Source organism: Ailuropoda melanoleuca, chromosome X (assembly GCF_002007445.2).
Source record: "Ailuropoda melanoleuca isolate Jingjing chromosome X, ASM200744v2, whole genome shotgun sequence".
Taxonomy (NCBI): domain Eukaryota; kingdom Metazoa; phylum Chordata; class Mammalia; order Carnivora; family Ursidae; genus Ailuropoda; species Ailuropoda melanoleuca.
In genome coordinates this window covers 53,602,712-53,622,847 of record NC_048238.1, presented here as the reverse complement: position 1 = coordinate 53,622,847, position 20,136 = coordinate 53,602,712, and the positions used below count along the sequence as shown (strand labels likewise).

Sequence of the window (20,136 nt, the reverse complement as noted above, 5' to 3'; positions counted from 1 at the left end):
CGGTATTGGGGCACCTGGGTCGCTCAGTCAGTTAAGCATCTGCCTTCAGCTCAGGTCATGGTCCCATGGTCCTGGGATCAAGCCCCTCATCGGGCTCCCTGCTCAGCCAGGAGCCTGCTTCTCCGTCTCCCTCTACCATTCCCTCTCGCTTATGCTTTCTCTCTCTTTCTCAAATAAATAAATAAAATCTTTTAAAAAAAATAAAAAATCCATCGTTATTTGACCAAATTTCTTTTGTGTCTTTTGTTTCTTTTTTTATTATTTATTTGTTGCAGTTCTTTCTTTCTTTCTTTGAGAGAGAGAGCATGAGCAGGGTGAGGGGCAGAGGGACAGGGAGAGAGAATGAGGAGACTTCCACTGAATGTGAAGCCCAACACAGGGCTCAATCTCATCACCCAGAGATCATGACCTGAGCCAAAATAAAGAGTTGGGCACTTAACCAACTGAGCCACCCAGGCACCTCTGTTGAAGTTCATTATATATTAGGGAAATTGGCCTATGAATTGCAAATATTTTTCTGTTTGTAATTTGTCCTATGACTTTGCTTACAGTGGTTTTCTACAATATGAATTTTGTTGTTTTTATGTATATAAGTGCATCACGATTTCTTTTATGGCTTCTTGTTTATAGGTTGCAGTTAAACAATGCTCTTGCCCCCAGAGTTATAAAGTAGTTCTCCCATATTTTTTCTAGTACCTTTACATTTAAATCTTTGATATATTTGGAATTCTGATGTTCAGTGTAAGGCACGAATCCAATTTCTTTTTCAGATGGCTACTGGATTGTCTTAACACTGTTTAATAAATAATCTTCCTTCATCATAAATTAAATTCTCAACTTTGTAGCACTTTACATATATTTTATGATACTTCACTATTGACTTGTTATATCATCTTTATAACAATAATGTATATGCATCCTTTACAAATAAGCACACATTCTTTTTTTTCTCTATCAGTTTCCTAAGTGTAGCATACTTTCTGAACTTTCAATAGTTAAATTAAGTCTTTGACTTTGTTTTCAGCTACGTTGAAGCCTATGAAGAGCGTAAAAGAAAGCATTTTGTCAAAGCACAGCTGAAACTAAGACTTGTTCTTGTCTAGGTATTTGGGTTTCATGCCAACTACTAATCACAGATTTACAAGGATTCTTAGTAAATAATGTTTATTTCCTAATGAGAGAGACCTACCAAAAGCAGGCATATCCGTTATAACACTGAAACAAATGATTGTTGCCAGCAGCTTTACTTATAATTAATGTAGGCCTCTCTTGAACATTCCAGAGGACCTGACTGGGACACTGAATTATATGATGAAGGGGGTACAACAGTCCGAGAGCTGCTTACTGAACTGTATGGCAAAGTTGGAGAAATTCGTCACTGGGGCCTGATCCGATATATCTCTGGAATCTTAAGGAAAAAGGTGGAAGCACTTGATGAGGTACTATAAATAGTTCTTGAATTTATACCAAATCTAAATGGAGGTGCTTTTCAAAAATTGGTTTCCGTAATTGATTTTTAAGGCAACCACAGCATCTAATCATTTGAGATGTTGTCTTTCCCACATTAAGTTCCTGATACTCAATTAGCTTTTTGTTTGTGAATGTCAAATATACAATACTGAAGTTTATAAATGATAAGATGTTATAAATGATAAGAATTCTACAGCTTAAGAATGAATTTACAGTAGGCTTAAAAGTTCCTATCTCTTAGGAGATAAAAATTCCTCACTGTTTCTTATTAAAAATCTCTCTCTACTGATCTACATGGTATTTCCCGAGAAAGTGGGCTTGTGTGTCAGTAAATTAAGGGAAAGCAAAGATCTGTGGGCTAGAAGAGTAATTATCGTGGAAGGCTGAGGTGTTATGGGAAGGATAATGCTGCTATGCTATCTCTTCTTAGGCTTGTACAGCCCTTCTCTCCCACCAGAAACATTTGACAGTGGGACTCCCTCCAGAACCTCGAGAGAAGACCATCTCTGCGTGAGTATGGTTTTTCGTCGGGTTTGATCAAGCTTCCCTGAGCCTTTAGGAAGCTGTGTGGACTCACAACAGTTCTCTTGCCCTAATCTGTCACTGGATGATAATGTCCTACATGTGTGGGCTTCTGTCAGAGACACTTGGCATGAGAATGTTGATAATGACAGGGTATGAGTAAATGAAAGAGTAAATTCACAAGAAGTAGTACGCAGATGTATTTTACTTTTTAGGGTTTTTTGTTGTTGTTGGTGGTGGTGGTAGTGGTGATTGTTTTTTGTTTTTGTGCTTGTTTTTTACTTATTGGCTTTCCCAAGCCTCACATCCCAAAGCAGCCCTAAACAGGGCAGGGAAGTAGAATTAGCACCCACAAAAAATCCAATATACTCTAGACTTTCTTCTAGGCCTCTCTTTGCCTTGTATATGGCTGTTTGCTCCCTATGTCTCTTCACATTTCTTCCCTCTATATGTGTCTTTGGGTCCAAATTTCCCAAACTTTTATATAAGAACACTAGGCATATTGGATTAGGGTCCACCCAATGACCTTACTCTAACTTAATTACCTCTGTAAAAACCTTGTCTCCAAATGAGATCACACTCTGAGGAACTCTGGGCTGGGATTTCAATATATGAACTTTGGCAGGACACAATTCAACCTATAATACCTTACTCTCAGCAAACAAAGCCTTTTTATCAAAAATCAGATCAATTTTTGCCACTATTATGGCAATCCAAAAGAAGATGGCATGGTCCATGACTCATTCCCCCAGAGTGCTTCGTATCAACAGGAGAGTCAGAAGTGTGGGAAGAGGTATGCATACATGTGTGTGTGTAAACTGATGAAACTAGAAAATCAGTATAACTAAAGTGTGATCATAAAGCAATAAAATGGTTTCCAAAAGGTACAGCTTAAATTTAGTTTATTACTTTCTAGCCATAATAGTTACTTATCATATGTTAAGAATTAACCATGAAAGACTGATCTGGAAGGACCTCATGGGATGAGTTTTAAATAAAAGTTTGAAGGAGAAGGGCAATCCAGCTTTAGAGAGGGGAGAGGAGAGCTCTCCTGAGGTGATATAGGCCAAAGTGGTTTGGGGAAGTAATGAACTTTAAAGACAGAGAGAACCAAATGCTACCAGCAATGATGAGACATTGAAGCAGTGACTTGGACTTCGGAGGAGATTTTGTATTTTCTCCATATATTTAAGCTTAAATAGTCACAGAAAGACGGCCTTTCTTCACCGTCTTCTCCCTCAGACCTCTGCCCTATGAAGTGCTCACTCAGCTGATAGATGAAGCCAGTGAAGGGGACATTAGCATCTGGATCCTTACACAGGTGAGTAGAATTATGACGTCTAATAGGGTGATTGATATTTTTGTTTTCAATTGATCTGGCAGTTTCCAAAGACTACCAAGTAGGCTTTGTGAGACCTGGACCATAATTTTTTCTATATTCATTCCATGCACAGGAAATAATGGTATATCTAGCCATGTATATGCGCACTCAGCCTGGCCTCTTTGCTGAAATGTTTCGACTTCGAATTGGTCTAATCATACAAGTTATGGCAACAGAACTGGCCCACTCCCTTCGATGTTCAGGTACTCGTTTTAGTAACTATTTTTGGCAGAATTCACTTTTAACGTAGGGCTACTGAGTTTGGGATCGGGAGGGAAAGAAAGCGAAAACATTTTATCAGTAGCTCAGAAGCCGCATATAGCAGTCTTATTCCCATGTTAGTCAACCTCTATTTATACAAATCACGGGACTGGTTTTATGACAGATTGATGGATTAGTCCTGCAACTTCACTGTTCCACCTCCTGGGGGCTCTGCACTCCAACTTACAATTCCTTTTAACTCCTAGCGTGAGCCTAAGTGTGCAGGGAATCTGAGTGTGACAGACTGGCTTTGCTTCTGACTCAGGCAGTGCAGCTTCTTGACCCCAGATTCAGTCACCACATCAGTTTGATCATATTGTCAGTATTTGGTCTAGTCAACAACAGGATTGACTAAAGGAACACCATATTTCTATTAATATTTATCTGGCAGGACTCTCTTTGAAATCAACTGTAAGTATATTTGGCAAGATAACAGGTTTAGTTAGAAGAAAAGTGGGGGCCTGTGGAAGCTGTAGCACAAAATCGTGTAAAGTGTAAGGGAGGGAAAAGGACCCCCATGGCATGACTATTTTTTTTCCCATTGGTATTTGTTTGATTTCAGGACGAATGGTAAAATAATAGAGACAGAGATTGCATACAAAAAAGAAGCTAGAGTTGCAAAACTGAATTTTAGCCATTATTTCTGTTACCCTTCCCGGAAAGGCTTTTAATTGAGCTATTAACAAGTAGCTAAATTTTTTGGCTTGAGTCTAACCTAAGTTACCTAAGATAATTTATATTAAAATAACCCTTTAAAGGAAAAGAGCTAATGATTATTTTCTACCTGCCATATGTCAGACTCTGTGCTTGCTTTATATTTACATACATTATCTCATTTAATCCTTATGACCACCCTCTGGAGAAGGTATTTTTGTTCCACTTTTACCAATAAGTCATCTGAATCTCAGAGAGATTAAATAACTTGCCTAAAGTTACTAAAGTTACATAGTAACTTTACTTGCCTAGTAAATAGTAAAATTTGAGTCCAAGTCCACCTGATTTCAAATGATTTCCAGTTCAGCACCTTGTTATGGATTACACACATACACACACACACACAGAGACACATCTATATATACACATATATATATATTCTCTAGCCATGGTATGCAGGCATGTTTTATTAGGGTCTAATTATTTAATAATAAACCTCAACAAGGAAAAAACCCCAAACATTCTTCACTTTTCTTTAATTGCCCATTACTGATTTTTTTCCCCTGCAGATTCATCAAAACTATGGCTCTTTACTTCTTACACAATAAAGTCAAGATCCCTGGATCTGATATTCAAAACCTCAAGAACACTACCTCCTACTTTCACAGTATTTCCCACTAATTTTATCAGTCACCATCCTTGGAGATTGATGTCTCCTCTGATCTCCAAAGCACTTATTGTCTATACTTCTCATTTGGTACTTAGTATAGACATGTTTTGTTATTGTTTATCTTGTTTACGTGTGTAATCTCTCCCAAATAGCTGTTCAGCTTCTCAAGATCAAGTATGTCATAACTGTTTGTTAATAACATTGCTTAAAGTCATGACCTACATGTAGTAAGCTCTTATTAACTGTGATTATTTTTTATCTTTTTCAAGTTTTTATTTAAATTCCAGTTGGTTAACATACAGTGTAATATTAGTTTCAGGTGTACAATTTAGTGATTCATCACTTACATACAAAACCCAGTGCTCATCGTAAGTGCACTCTTTATTACCCATCACCCATTTAACCCATCCCCCTGCCCACCTCCTCTCTAGTAACTCTCACTTTGTTCTTTATATTTAAGAGTCTGTTTTCTTTCTCCTTTCCCCCCATGTTCATCTGTTTTGTTTCTTAAATTCCACATATGAGTGAAATCATATAGTATTTGTCTTTCTCTGACAGACTTAATTTCACTTAGCATAATACTCCCTGGCTCCATCCACATCGTTGCAAATGGCAAGATTTCATTCCTTTCTATGGCTGAATAATATTCCATTGTATATATGTACTACATCTTCTTTATCCAGTCATCAGTTGATGGACATTGGGACTCTTTCCATAATTTGGCTATTGTTGATAATGCTGCTATAAGCATTGGGGTGCAGGTGCCCCTTTGAATCATTATGATTGTATCCTTTGGATAAATACCTGTAGTGCAATTAGTGGGTCATAGGGTAGCTCTATTTTGAACTTTTTGAGGAACCTCCATACTGTTTTCCAGATTGGCTGAACCAGCTTCCATTCCCACCAACAGTGTAAGGGGGTCCCCCTTTCTCCACATCCTTACCAACATCTATTGTTTCCTGAGTTGTTAATTTTAGCCATTCTGACTGGTGTGAGATGGTATCTCATTGTGGTTTTTTAAAAAGATTTTATTTATTTCAGAAAGAGAGAGAGAGAGAGAGAGCACACGAGTACGGGGAGGGACACAAGGAGAGGAAGAAGCAGACTCCCCACTGAACAAGGAGCCCAACTCAGGGCTTGCTCACAGGACTGTGAGATCATGACCTGAACCAAAGGCAGATGCTTAACCTACTGAGCCACCCAGGCGCCCCACTCATTGTGGTTTTGATTTGTATTTCCCCGATGCCGGGCCAGGGCGGTGGGTGTTGTGCATTTTTTCACGTGTCTATTGGCCATTTGTATGTCTTCTTTGGAGAAATGTCTGTTCATGTCTTCTGCCCATTTCTTGACTGGATTATTTGTTTTTTGGGAGTTGAGTTTGATAAGTTCTTTATAGGTTTTGGATACTAGCCCTTTTTTGGATAAGGCATTTGCAGATATGTTCTCCCATTCTGTAGGTTGTCTTTTAGTTTTCTTGACCGTTCCCCTTGCTGTGCAAAAGCTTTTTATCTTGATGAAGTCCCAATAGTTCGTTTTTGCTTTTGCTTTCCTTGCCTTTGCTGCAAGGTGGTTCAACATCTGCAAACCAATCAATATGATAGACCACATTAATAAAAGAAAGGACAAAAACCATATGATCCTCTCAATAGATGCCAAAAAGGCATTTGACAAAATACAGCAACATTTCTTGATTAAAACTCTCCACAGTGTAGGGATAGAGGGAACATAGCTCAACATCATAAAAGCCTTATGTGAAAAACCCACAACAAATCTCATTCTCAATGGGGAGAAACTGAGAGCTTTTTCCCTAAGGTCAGGAACACAACAGGGATGCCCACTCTCACCACTGTTGTTCAACATAGTACTGGAAGTCCCAACCTCAGCAATCAGACAACAAAAAGAAATAAAAGGCATCCAAATCGGCAAAGAAGAAGTCAAACTCTCACTCTTTGCAGATGACATGACATTCTATGTTGAAAACCAAAAGACTCCACCCCAGAATTGCTAGAACTCATACAGGAATTCGGCAAAGTGGCAGGATATAAAATCAATGCACTGAAGTCAGCTGCATTTCTATACACTAACAATGTCCTGACATTTCTGATGACTAGCTGAGGAAGCCACAGACAGCCTAATGAATCTCAGTCCTTCAGCCATGAAGAACCTCCTGCATCACATTCTCAGTGGCAAGGAGTTTGGAGTGGAACGAAGTGGTAAGATTTGAGTAATGGCATTTCCGTTTCAGAGTGTTAGTTTTGTTTCATTGATTTTAAAATGTTTTTCTTTAATCAGAGGAAACTTTCCCCCAACTAAATAGAACCCCACTATATGAAACAGTTAAAAAGCAAAGCTGTCTTCTGGAACAAGATTTGGGAACTACTGTATGTCTCTTTTTTCTCCTTAAATGGTATATTACCTAAGTGGATTACTACCATGTTTTGTTTTGAACTGTTCTGTCTATTCCTTTACATTATCCTAACTCTCCACTTTAGGACAACTAACAACATACCACTTGAAACTTTCTTGTATTCCGTTTGGCAGTAATTCAGTAGCATTTACAGTGGTGCGTCTATGTGTATGTAGCTGTCAGGGTGCATCTGATGTATCCTCTCCCCTTTGAATTCAGATACATCTCGGGGTCCATCACAAATTAACCCTCCACCTGCACTTAGTGGTTTGGCAATGGTATTTGGCATCGATTACCTAAAACAGGGCAAATGAGAAAGGTTATCTCTCATGCTCAACTTAAGCTTAGGATAAATAAATATATAACGTCGGATGGATGGATCCTAGACCCCAGAGTGGTCAAAGAAATTTAGAAAGCAGTGCTTCCCAAGCTTTACTGTGCATGAGAATCATCTGGGGAACTTGCTAAAATGCAAAATGACTCAGTAGGCCTGGAGTGTGACCCAAGATTCTACTAACAAGCTCCTAGGTGATGCTGATGCTACTGGCCCGTGGACCACACTTTGAATAGCAAGGTTGTAGTTGGTTGGTTATTTTTGATTATTATTAACATAAAAGGAGGACATATATCTAAGTCTTTTTTTTCATTATAATACAAGTCAAGTTTTTAATACATTCTTATATATCCATGTACATTTACATTTTCAGCACAACACGTGCATTTAAAAAGGTCTGGAAGTATCTTCAAATTGAAATTTACTGTTTTTTTCTCAATTTTTAAAAAGATTTTATTTATTTATTTATTTGTTTATTTGAGAAAGAAAAAGCACTTGAGGGAGGGCCGAGGGAGAGGGAGAAGCTTTTTAAGCGTGGTGGAGAAAACAATTTAAACCTGATTATCCTCTCTCTTCCTCTTTAATCTGTCGTGCTATATTAAGTTCGTCCCACTGACTCAAATGTTAGCCCTGCTATTTCTATACACGAGATTGGTGCTGTTGGGGCAACCAAGACAGAACGAACTGGGATAATGCAGTTAAAAAGTGAAATAAAGCAGGTAAGACATCTTGGGATATCTTGGGAGATGAGCTGGGATATTGTCATGCTTAACATTTTTTTGGAATCAGACTGTTGAGATCGTGTATTTTTGTTTCATATCCTGCGTTTAATCAGAGCCATTTTTTTTTCAGGTGGAGTTTCGTAGACTATCTGTCTCAACTGAGAGTCAGGTGAAACAATTAGGGATCCTTTAACATAATTTAACCTGCTTTTAGTTCTATGTAACATGCATGAGATCATGGCCTTTTTACAAATAAGATATAAACCACATAGCGGCTTGTTTGACTCTCCTTTTTAGCATTCATTTTACAGATAGCTTTCCTTTTCTGAACCAAACTATTTTGCTAATTTTAGGAGGGAAGTAATTTGTTTCTGACAACAAGAAATTGAAACCCTGAATTCCTCTTTTTAGAATTAACATGTAATTTTGGAATTAATTTTCTTTATGCAACTAGACTCCATTTCCTTACTTTTAAGAAAAGGCACCAGAGAAAACACCATATTAGGTGAGGGCCTTTTAAAAAATCTACTTTCAGGAATTGTCCCCAAAGTAGATTTTTATGGTTGTCATGATAGAGGTATACAAAAAGCATATGGACTCATAGAGGAAAAAAACATCTTGATTTAGACTCATTTGTCTGGGAGTTGGTGGCAGTTCTCAAACATCACACTGTAGCCTCTTACTCATTTTTCCCTGCAGATGAGAATAAGCAAATTATTTTGTTCTACAAAGAAATACTTAACATAAACTTCCAGGGCTTCTTTTAAAACTCTGGGAAATCATGTGATTTCAGAGTCTCCAAGTTGAGAAGGTACTGAGTTGGTCTCCCTTAGTAGCACTTTTTTTGAAAATCTTAAAACTACTCCTCCTGCCTTCAAAATTGATTTACAGTAGCTTGAAGAATTAAAGCACATCCAGAGGAGGAGAGACAAAATGGAAATTTTATTTGTTTGGGGTTTTGCAGGAGTCGGAACCATTTAGGACAAGAATGAGGCCAATGCTTGAAGTTCAACTTGAAGGAAACTTTTCAGATTTGTATTATGCAAGGAGAAGAACTGAATGGAATAAGAAAGGGCCTTGTAATAGAAAAATGTTCACCACTACAGGTTTTTTCACAGATAATTTGGGTAATCTAAACATTTTCCTATCTGAAAAGTGAAAGAACTATGCTTCATACTGAAGACTTAAACTTACGTTGTTGGTAAACAATCCTTGTTTTGGCCGAAGGTGATTGGCTAAACATTTTACAGTTGTTTATAGTCAGACAGTATTACTTACAAGTTCATTACATATTTAGAACTTGAAGTCCGTGTTCCCAGGAGGACTTGACCTATTCTGTTATATTATTTAATTCTTTTTTTACACATCCACTACCTATAGGACTTCAAGAAAGCCCAAATCATTAGGACTGTAATTTCAAGGATTGAGAGCCCTAAATTTTCATTACTTTCTAATTTCTAATTATTGATTTCCATCCTTACCTGCCTCTTTGGTATTTTGTATTGTTCTAAGTCCTTTTCTCTACCACTCACCAATGCCCTTTTTTCTGATCATGGAAAAAATATTTTTAAAGGTAGTTTTGTTTTGTTTGTTTGTTTACCCTTTACCATAACTTCTAGAGTGTGGCTATTTCATCAGCTTTTTAAATAACATGCTGGCTAGTTACTTGAATTGTCTATAATTTTACTCTACTAATAACTTTTAAAAACACAAATAATGTTGCCTTGCCTCATCCCTTTTAAAGTCTTATTTTCTCAATTTTTTTTTTATAGTCCAATGGTGGTCATCCCTTGGGTATAGATTTGATGTCACCATCTTTTCTGGTAACTGCTATTATATTATATACCAATCACAAGTGCTTTGAGTGTACTGTTATATAAGTCATGACATGTACTGACTGAAAAGATAAACAAGTGAATCAAGAACTAAAATAAGTATAAATCAACTTGATGTATTAGGATAAAATCTTTCCATTTGTTTTCCCAAAAGGGAAGGGAAGGGGGTTCAACTCCAGCCTCTTTTCCATTTCAGAAAGCAAAATTCAATTTAATAAGTATTTGTTAAGTGTCTGTTTATACATTTATTCTTTCAACTGCTATAGTTAATTGCATGCTTCCTATGTGCCAGGCACTGTTCTGGATGGTATCAGCATCCCCTGGGAACTTCTTAAAAATGTAAACTCTTAGTTCCTACCCTAGGCCTACTGAGTCAGAAAGGCTTGGGTGAGGCCTAGCAATCTGTTTCAATAAGCTTTCTAGGTGATTCTGATGCACTTTTAAGTTTGAAAGTCACTGGATTGGCTATTATTCTGGTTATTAATTTATTTAGTAAATATTAACTGAGTGCCAATTTTGTGCCAGGCACTGGTAATACAATACAAAGAACAAAACAGATATGGTCCTTGCCCTCATGAAGCTTATATTTTAGGAAGACTGATCTCCAAATAAATTTCCTTGGTTTATTTTTTTTCATAATAATATTTTTATTATATTATGTTATTCACCATACAGTACATCCCTGGTTTTTGATGTGAAGTTCGATGATTCATTAGTTGCGTATGACACCCAGTGCACCATGCAAATACGTGCCCTCCTTACTACCCATCACCAGTCTATCCCATTCCCCCACCCCCCTCCCCTCTGAAGCCCTCAGTTTGTTTCCCAGAGTCCATAGTCTCTCATGGTTCATTCCCCCTTCTGTTTACCCCCCTTCTTCTTCCCTTTCTTCCCCTACCGATCTTCCTAGTTCTTATGTTCCATAGATGAGAGAAACCATATGATAATTGTCTTTCTCTGCTTGACTTAATTCACTTACCATAATCTCCTCCAGTCCCGTCCATGTTGCTGCAAATGTTGGGTAATCGTTCTTTCTGATGGCTGAGTAATATTCCATTGTATATATGGACCACATCTTCTTAATCCAGTCATCTGTTGAAGGGCATCTTGGCTCCTTCCACGATTTAACTATTGCAGACAATGCTGCTATGAACATTGGGGTGCATATGGCCTTTCTCACTACGTCTGTATCTTTGGGGTAAATACCCAGTAGTGCAATGGTTGGATTAGGGCATTTAAATCAATGATTCATAACTTAATGGCCTATGATTTCAGATTTCTTAAAGTGAAGAGATTAAGGCAACTCCAACTTTCGTCTTTTTTTTTTTTTAAGATTATATTAGCTATCATGGGTCCCTTGAATTTCCATATGAATGTTAGGATAAGCTTGTCAATTTCTGCAACAAATTCAGTTGGGATTATGATGAAGATTGTGTTCAATCTGTAGATAAATTTCAAGAGTATTGCCATTTTAACAATGTTAAATCTTCTGACCTATGAACATGGCATTTCTTTCCATTCTTTAATTTCTTTCAACATGTCTTTAAGTTTTCAGAGTATATGTTTTACACTTCTTTTGTTAAATTTATTCCTACGTATTTTATTCTTTCAGATGCTATTTTAAATGAGATTGTTTTCTTAATTTCATTTTCAGATTATTGATTGCTACTATTTAGAAATACAATTGATTTTTATATTGATCTCATATTGTACAATTTTACTGAACTCATTTATTAGTTCTAATTGCTTTTCTGTGAATTCCTTCTATGTAAGATCATGTCATCTGCAGATATAGTTTTACTTCTTCCTTTCCATTCTGGATGATTTTTATTCCTTTTCTTGCTTAATATCACTGGCTAGAACGTCTGGTACAATGCTGATCAGAAGTAGCAAGAGTAACAAACATCTTTTTTTGAGAGAGAGAGAGTACAAGGGGGGGAATCAGGGGAGGGGGAAGGGCAGAGAGAGAGGGAGAAAGAGAATCGTAAGCAGGCTCCACTCCCAGCGTGAAGACTGATGCGGCGCTTGATCTCACAGCCCCAAGATCTTGACCTGAGCCAAAATCAAAAGTTGGATGCTTAACCGACTGAGCCACACAGGCGCCCCTCCTTCTTTTTTAATATAAGTATTTATAACATAAATTCTCTTTAAGCACTGTTTTAGCTGCATCCCTTAAGTTTTGGTATGTTGTGTTTTCATTTATCTCAGACTTTTCTAATTTTCCTTGTGATTTCTTTCTTAAGCCACGAGTTATTTAGGGGTTTATTGCCTAATTGCCACATATTTGCAAATTTCCTAAATTTCCTTCTGTTACTGATTTCTAATTTAATTTAATTGTAGACAGAGAACATGCTTTGTCTGATTTCAATTATTTTAATTTGATTGAGGCTTGTGTTGAAAGCAACAAACTAAGCCATAGACCAGCTAGAAGTTTAACAGAGAGATAACCAAGGAAAGAGACGGCTAAGAACCTCCCAGATGATCGGTATTTTTATGGCTCCTTTTAAGTATCACTGGATTCCTTTCTAAAAGGATTGTATCAGTTTACATTGTTGCTAGCTACTCGTAAGTCTACTGGCTTCACTGTAACCTCTTTATCTTGGGGGTTACACTTAATACGTGGTTTCTAAATCTACAGTGTGTTTATTATTCACCATGCTATAGTACTTCATCAGAGGAACAGAGATGACTTTTGCTTTATATTCTTTCCTCTCCTCTTCTCCCAAGTCACCTGGCACACCCATGGCTTCAAGTAGTGGGTCCTTTCCTAGTACATATGGTCGACAGACATCTAAAGACAATCGTCAAGGTCAGTGGCAACGCCGAAGAAGGCTAGATGGAGCACTGAACAGAGTCCCAGTTGGATTTTATCAAAAAGTATGGAAAGTTTTACAGAAGGTAAGCATAACACATTGTAGACATCTCTTTATTTTCCCCCTTAATATCCTCAGTCTCCTTGGCCGAGACATGACATGACCGTGACATCACCACAATTATATAAATGTCGTATGCACAAAACCTAGAAGAAGACCTAATCAACAAAGTTGACTCGTTATTTTGGTATTATTTACGATTTAGTCTCTTTCTATTATTGTTGCTGTGGTGTTGTTTATAAATTGAACTTCAGAAATCATGACTTCTCTGCTTTTGGCCATAGCTGAACATTGCTGGACATTGTGATACATTTGCTGCTTATCAAATTTGGCAACAAAGAGCCCACTTTTTTTGTAGCTACTGTAGAGCGGAAATGTTATTTGTAGCAATGTGCTGACGCTATTGTAAAATGACTGTGGTATCTGGGGAGCTAGTGTAAGAAGTTATTACTTGTATTTTTTTCTTGGATGAAAACTACTAAATAAAAGCAAGATCATAATGATGCTAATGGTCCAAAGACTGTGTTGGCGTGACCAAATTTTGTTTTTCTTTCAAAGGCCTAGCTTGCCAAACACATTTAAGGGGACATCACACCATTATGATTGTGACAGATTTAGAGGGCTGAGAAGTCCACTGGACTCGTTCATAGCTCTCTTTTATAGTCTCTTACGTGCCACGTTCTGCTTTGTCGCCCTTGGCAAGGACCTGAAGAAAATTTCATCCAGGACTTCAAAACCTTTAGTTATGTTTCTCCCCTTAGCACACTGATATCCTTCTAGGGACAGAAACAGGTGATCTTTTGGAAAGGTAAAAGTTGATTCCTCAGACTATCAGCTCTGGCAATCTTCTTTTCAAAGAGTACTTAAAACTTGCTTTCCTCCATCTTCCTTCTACAGACAGGTATTTTATCCGTACAGTTATGCCTGGGCTATGGCAATTCGATTTCACAGACATGTAGTAAGTGCTGTTCTACCCCATATACCATAGAAGATATCTGTTCTTGTCACCAGGGAGTTTAATCTATAGTTATCTTCATAAATAGCAGCTATGATGCAAAGCCAAGATGTGTTATGATAAAGGTGCAAAACCACAGGCCTTGAGACTACAGGAAAAGGAACATTTAAATGACTGGGGAGACTATTTTGTGGCAGAATCAAAACCTGTAGTTGGAATCCTCATGTAAGAGGAAAAACAAATGCCCTCTGCTTCGTCATTCCATTCCTTTTAGAGTATGAATGTAACACAATGACTTTGCACTTATGTTTACAGGCTGGTAATTCTCTGTACAAAGACTGTTATTTGGCATATGGAACATGGGATGGAAGTGTCTGGTTCCAGAGTCAGGAAACCTGTGGGATTGGAATCTTTGTCTGTGGCTTACTAGATATTGCTTTGATTTACTTAACATCTAAAATGGCAAGTCATTAATTCCCATTGCTTTTTAATAATTGAGTTGATGGCGAGAGAGAAGATAAAATTCATTTATGTAGTATTCCTTGAGCATCTGCTGTACACTAGGCAGTGTCCTAGGTGCTCGCAGCAATACAGCAAAGAACAAAATAGACAACAATCTCTGTCCTTATGGAACTTACATTCCGCTAGGGAGAGACAAGCAATAGATAGTAAACATGATAAATAAGTAAACTATCTAGAACATTAAAAGATGACAAGTACTATAGACAAAAGTACAGCAGGGTGAGGGCATCAAGAGTGCTGATGGGGGACACTTCACTAGAAAATGCAGTAATTATACATGTCTGCAAATGCAGATTTTGTTTTCTTCAGCCAGAAATCTTTCTGAAAGCCAATTTGTGATGGGTCTGGGACCTAGCATGATATCCTCTCGGGTAGTCTCTGAATCTTTGGGGCTAGTCTCTCCCAGAAGGTAGACCTCTGTCCCTTCCACTCCTTTAACCAGAGGGTAAGTCTTGCATGTCCTGTAGTCCAACCCTGCTTCTTGCCACATAGTAATCCCAACCCCTTGGCAAGGATACTTGGGCTGCAGGGCCTTTCACTGGCCTGCGATTACTCAGCATCTACCCGGTGGAGCACACTCAGAAATACTAAGTGTCTCCTTACAGGCCCCCAGTTGTCAGCCTATCCTTGGTGACAACATGTTTTTGCTGTTTTGCAGTGTCACGGACTCTCTGTGGAAGGTTTTGTGCTTCCTTCTTCAACCACTAGAGAGGTGAGATTCTGTGCCTTCCACGTTTATGTGATTAAGAGTTTGTGTAGCTAAAGTATTTCAGGGATCATTTTTCAAAATAATGGTTCTCTGACTCCAAATCAGCTAGACATGGAGTGCATTTGAAGAAAAGAGAGAACGTTTTTAAAAACAGAATGGGGAGGTGAGAGAGTAATTACGTATTATATTAATTATATAAGGACAGCCTCATTCAGTGGTTGACTAAATTAGGCTGGTTTATGTGAGTGTGGCCAGAGTCGAAGAGGGCAGACAAGATAGAGAGCTAAGAATGGGTGACCTGTCATGTCCCCATCCTTTTCATCCCCACCTTTCTCTAGTAGGATGCTTGTAGACTTTTAAATGAGGAACAAGTGGTCCTCAGCTCGAACTATATGTCACAGCAACCTAAGCTCCCATCTCCAATTTAGAGGATTAAAATTTCCAGGGATGGGGCCTGAGCATCTGTACTTTTAAAAAAAAATCCTTAGAATGAGCCTGATATATAACCATGGTTGGAAAACATTGCCATGAACCACACACATATATTATCAGGTGCCTTTATATTTCCCTTCTTGCCCAATCACATAGAAATGATAAAGAATCGCCTTTATACAAAACCAACAGAAGAACTAGAATTAGCAAATTCAGCATAGGAATATTGGATAGTGGAAAATTCTCAAAACCACTGGAGTTGTTGCAGATAATGGCCGGGGCAGAAAACTACTGCTATGATTCAGGGCTTCACTCTTGCCTAGAGGCCTCTTCTCTAATATAAAGAACACTGTGTCCTCTATTTGTCCTTTTATTGCTTTTAAGCAAGATTGAAATGTTAATATAATTAATAACAATACATACCTGAATGGTACCTTTATGAGTCTTCTAAATACCTTCACACATTCTTTACTTTGATCTTCAACACAGATATGTGAGACAGCCAAGGAAGGGGTGGGAGTTCCCGATTTACAGATAAGGAGACAAATTTAGGGAAACAAATTGTTCAAGGTCATAGAACTAGTAACTGACGAAGACAGGACCTGAACTTTAAAGTCCAAATCTCCAGTGCTACCATAAAGTATATATTCAACACAGTTTTACCAAAACTTATTTCTCAATCCCCTTCACCCTAAAATAACTTTTTATTTCTTCCTGCCCATTTTAATCTAACAGTATATAAATGTTTTACATAATTCTAGTCATCATGTAAATACAATTTTAAATTCCACTTAGATTTTTCTTTTATGCACAATCATATTCATTCTCTTGAATGACTCTGTAAAAACTCACGAAGTTGCTGTACATGATGTGTGTTATTTACACAACCATTCCTGTGTTTAGATTACTTTTAGTTTTACACTTGTGACTAATGCTGCGATAAACACTCTTGCACATGGGGCTTTTTTTCCTCTCTTGAATTATTAACTAAGGACAAACTCTCAGAAATAGGATTGTGGGTTAGAGGGCACTGACACTTTTATGACTCTTGTTATGCATTGCCAGACTGCCTTCCAAAAAGATTGAGCCAAGGTACTCACTCATGTGCTTTGAAAGAGACTGAGCAGTTCCTGCTACACTGCTTTTACTGCCTTTCAGAATAGGTGAGTGATGCCTCCCGGATGATGGGCTCTGAGGAATTAATTTTCTTTTCCTCTGTCACAGATGACTCCGGGCGAGATTAAATTCTCTGTTCATGTGGAGTCTGTCCTGAATCGTGTACCTCAGCCCGAGTACCGCCAGCTCCTGGTTGAAGCCATCCTTGTCCTCACCATGATGGCAGATATTGAAATTCATAGCATAGGAAGCATCATTGCCGTGGAAAAAATAGTGCATATTGCTAATGACTTGTTCCTTCAAGAACAGGTAGGCAAATGGCAATCCTGTTGTTTTCTCAAAGGGGAATATCTGACATTAACCTGACTGCATTCAGAGCGCTTCATGAAGCCAAGGTCACTCTCTTGTGCCCTCTTCCTCTTAGCTCTTTTCTGGGCCCCCTTTGTAGTGAGTGGCTCTGAGCGCTGATGGCAAAAGAAGTAGGCAGTGAGAGACCTCTGCCTTTCACCAAGTATTTTGCGATGGTATTAGATGGTAAAGTTGCCTGGAACTCAGGAGGCTTTTATGCTTTTCATCATATTTCATTCTTCTTATCACATGAATTTCTGTAGCAAGAAGGACTTGATAAAAGACTATTGGATAGCATATCCTTTCTAGACTACTAAGGAAAAGAGAAGGTTTGATTTTTGCCTTGGTTTGGTTTTGGTTTTGCGTTTGCTACTTACCTATAGGAAAATACTAAAGTGAAACTTTTAATTCTGCATTTAAAAAATCTTTCTCAATATATCTTCTTCCAGGAAATTAACCGCATTTAAGAAATGCAGACTATGTCTTGAAAGCTTTCCAAACGTTTCCTAGATGAAGAGTAGGAATACTAAGGTGAAGGGCATACGCTGTTGTCAATAGGAAAATCTCCAAAATATGTAATAGGCGTTTCATCCTATTAGGCACTGTGGGGGAATGCAAAAGAAATCACAATTAATTTGATTATCCAGGACAGTCCTAATCTTAAATATTCTGGATTGCTGTTAGTCCATGTATCCAAAAAACATGATCCCTTTTAGGCATAGCCTCTAGCTTGGAAAGCTTACAGTCTATTTGAATTAAGTTGACTTAGAAAGAAATCATGATCAAATGCGAGATAAAACAATACGTGCTGAAATCAGTGGTCCTAGAAAGATGTGGACCAAAGTCCCTCTGGGTTGATTTGTCGGTATTAGCATTTGATTCTTAACAGATGCAACTCATTTAATTAACTGTTATCTTTCACTTTCAAAAATTCTAAGCAATCAATACTTTACAAATAATGCCACAGGATTGGGCGATCTAGTGGAAAATACACGTACAGAAATTCATATTCAACATTTTGTGCCGAACTCTGATCCCTTCCTACCTAAACAGCCTAGGACCCAACTAGTTGGCGATGGGGAGGAGGCTCTGAGTTATCCCAACCAGGACTTTAATCAGTAGGATTAGTAATCTTGCCTTTCGCCTGTGTTCTCCCACCCTTAAAAACCAAACAGAAAACCCTCGGTGCAGATGACACCATGTTGGCCAAGGATCCTGCGTCTGGCATCTGTACTCTTCTGTATGACAGTGCACCCAGTGGCAGGTTTGGCACCATGACCTACCTCTCCAAGGCAGCTGCCACCTACGTGCAGGAGTTCCTGCCCCACAGCATCTGCGCCATGCAGTGAGGCCTTTGGGCCCTGGCTGCTGGGAGCCTTTTGACGGCTGGTTCCTGCCTCGGTTGATTGTGCACGAGACTGAAATGCGTTGGCCTGATCACTCCTCCCCCGCCCCTTTCCATCCCATCCCACCCAAGAGGAGTGACCTTTTCCAATAGACGAATCGCTTTAGAAGTGAACCCTGGCCTGGGGGGAATATGCTCCCCCCACCCCGGGGCACTTCATCGCAGGCCTTAATTCTTTCACGGTTCCTGAGAGTTTGCGTGTGTTTTTATCTCTAGATCTGTTACAGACTTAGTTTTCTAACTACTGTTTGGAGAGCAGGTGTTAATAATAACTTACTACTAAAATTTGTTTTTTCTCATGTGTAGTTTCATTGTGTGAATGAGTGGTGGGTGCTTTGGGACATTCTTTCAAGTGGGTAAACCCTAAATTGCTGGATTTTTATACTGCCATAACTTGGAAATACCTATTCTAAGTGCCTTTTCTGGGGAAAAGAGAGTACCAGCTCATGGTTTCCTTCTTTACTCACATGTTGCCTCCCACTGAGTGATGAACTCCTTTCTGTATAGAACTGTCATCCTGTTTTTGCCTTCTCCGTATCTGCATACGTAATTGCTACTCTCCCTTTGGGGAAATACCAAAAAATGCAAATACAGTGTCTATATTTGAGGATTTCTATATTAATAACCGAAATCACATTGTATGAAGATGGCTGGTACTCAGAGGTGTATTTGTAGCAGAAAATGCAGAATAACCCAGGAGCCAGGAGCCCAGTTCCCAAAAGGAGGGGAGAAGAAAGATGCCTGTGTGGTGTCTTACACCTGGGGAGCAGAGAGGGAATCAGAGGTAGGTTAGTGCCCCGAAGAGAGTCTTGTGTACCAACTTTGGCCTCTGAAGAGTGGGCCGACACACAGCACACATGGCAATTGAAGTCTCTTGTCTTTGGCAAAGAGGAATCCAGCAGTCCTTACCAAGCAAGCTGCCTTACCAAGCAAGCTGCCTTACCAAGCAAGCTGCCTTACCAAGCAAGCCTTCCTTGGTGGTCCTTACCTGTCTCTGTCTCACTGGCCTACTCACTTTCTCCAGCATCCAGTTCCCACCCGCCAGTAACTCCCTGCCCTCCCCCCTGTTCTTAAACTCCTCACTTGCATTTTCACTCCCTGATTCTAGTGTTCATAGCAATGTGTATTTTGATATCTGTGGGCATCTCTCTGTTTCTTGTAAATGCCTGCATTTGGGTGCATGTCTAAGCATACACGGCAATTTTTCTGAATGTAAGTAGTTTCAATGTGTCTGTATGTCTGTCTGTATCTACATTTGGCAGACTATGTAAATATGTGTTTGTTATGTGGATGGTGGTGACCGCAGCCCCCAGGCTCCCACACCAAGGGTAATGGAGGAATCCTTGAGTCCTTTTCCCTAGTCCCATGTTTAGGTAACCTTGTTTGAAGAATGTTTCTCCTCACTTTCTACCTTAGTTCAGGCTGCTGTAACAAAAGACTATCGACTGGGTGGCTTAGACCACACACATTTATTTTTCACATTTCTGGAGGATGAGAGGTCCAAGACCGAGGTGCCAGCA

At 38.8% G+C, this 20,136-nt stretch overlaps 1 protein-coding gene across 9 annotated transcripts in view; it reads left to right on the top strand.

Moving 5' to 3' along the window:
- The window catches only part of PHKA1 (phosphorylase kinase regulatory subunit alpha 1), a 140,684-nt gene extending 121,781 nt beyond the window's left edge, over window positions 1-18,903 (top strand). For 2 of the 9 annotated variants that reach the window (XM_034649623.1, XM_034649626.1), the window contains 12 exons: window positions 1,283-1,439; window positions 1,901-1,980; window positions 3,235-3,313; window positions 3,447-3,576; window positions 7,070-7,171; window positions 8,303-8,418; window positions 8,552-8,590; window positions 10,194-10,244; window positions 12,984-13,154; window positions 15,265-15,318; window positions 16,972-17,172; window positions 18,387-18,903. In XM_034649623.1, the coding sequence (XP_034505514.1) occupies window positions 1,283-1,439; window positions 1,901-1,980; window positions 3,235-3,313; window positions 3,447-3,576; window positions 7,070-7,171; window positions 8,303-8,418; window positions 8,552-8,590; window positions 10,194-10,244; window positions 12,984-13,154; window positions 15,265-15,318; window positions 16,972-17,172; window positions 18,387-18,560 (1,354 nt within the window). In that variant the 3' untranslated portion in view covers window positions 18,561-18,903. The remainder of the gene's footprint in view (window positions 1-1,282; window positions 1,440-1,900; window positions 1,981-3,234; window positions 3,314-3,446; window positions 3,577-7,069; window positions 7,172-8,302; window positions 8,419-8,551; window positions 8,591-10,193; window positions 10,245-12,983; window positions 13,155-15,264; window positions 15,319-16,971; window positions 17,173-18,386) is intronic. The other 7 variants (XM_011232687.3, XM_011232688.3, XM_002925501.4 and 4 more) reach the window with 5 other exon arrangements.
- The last annotated feature ends 1,233 nt before the right edge of the window (window positions 18,904-20,136 follow it).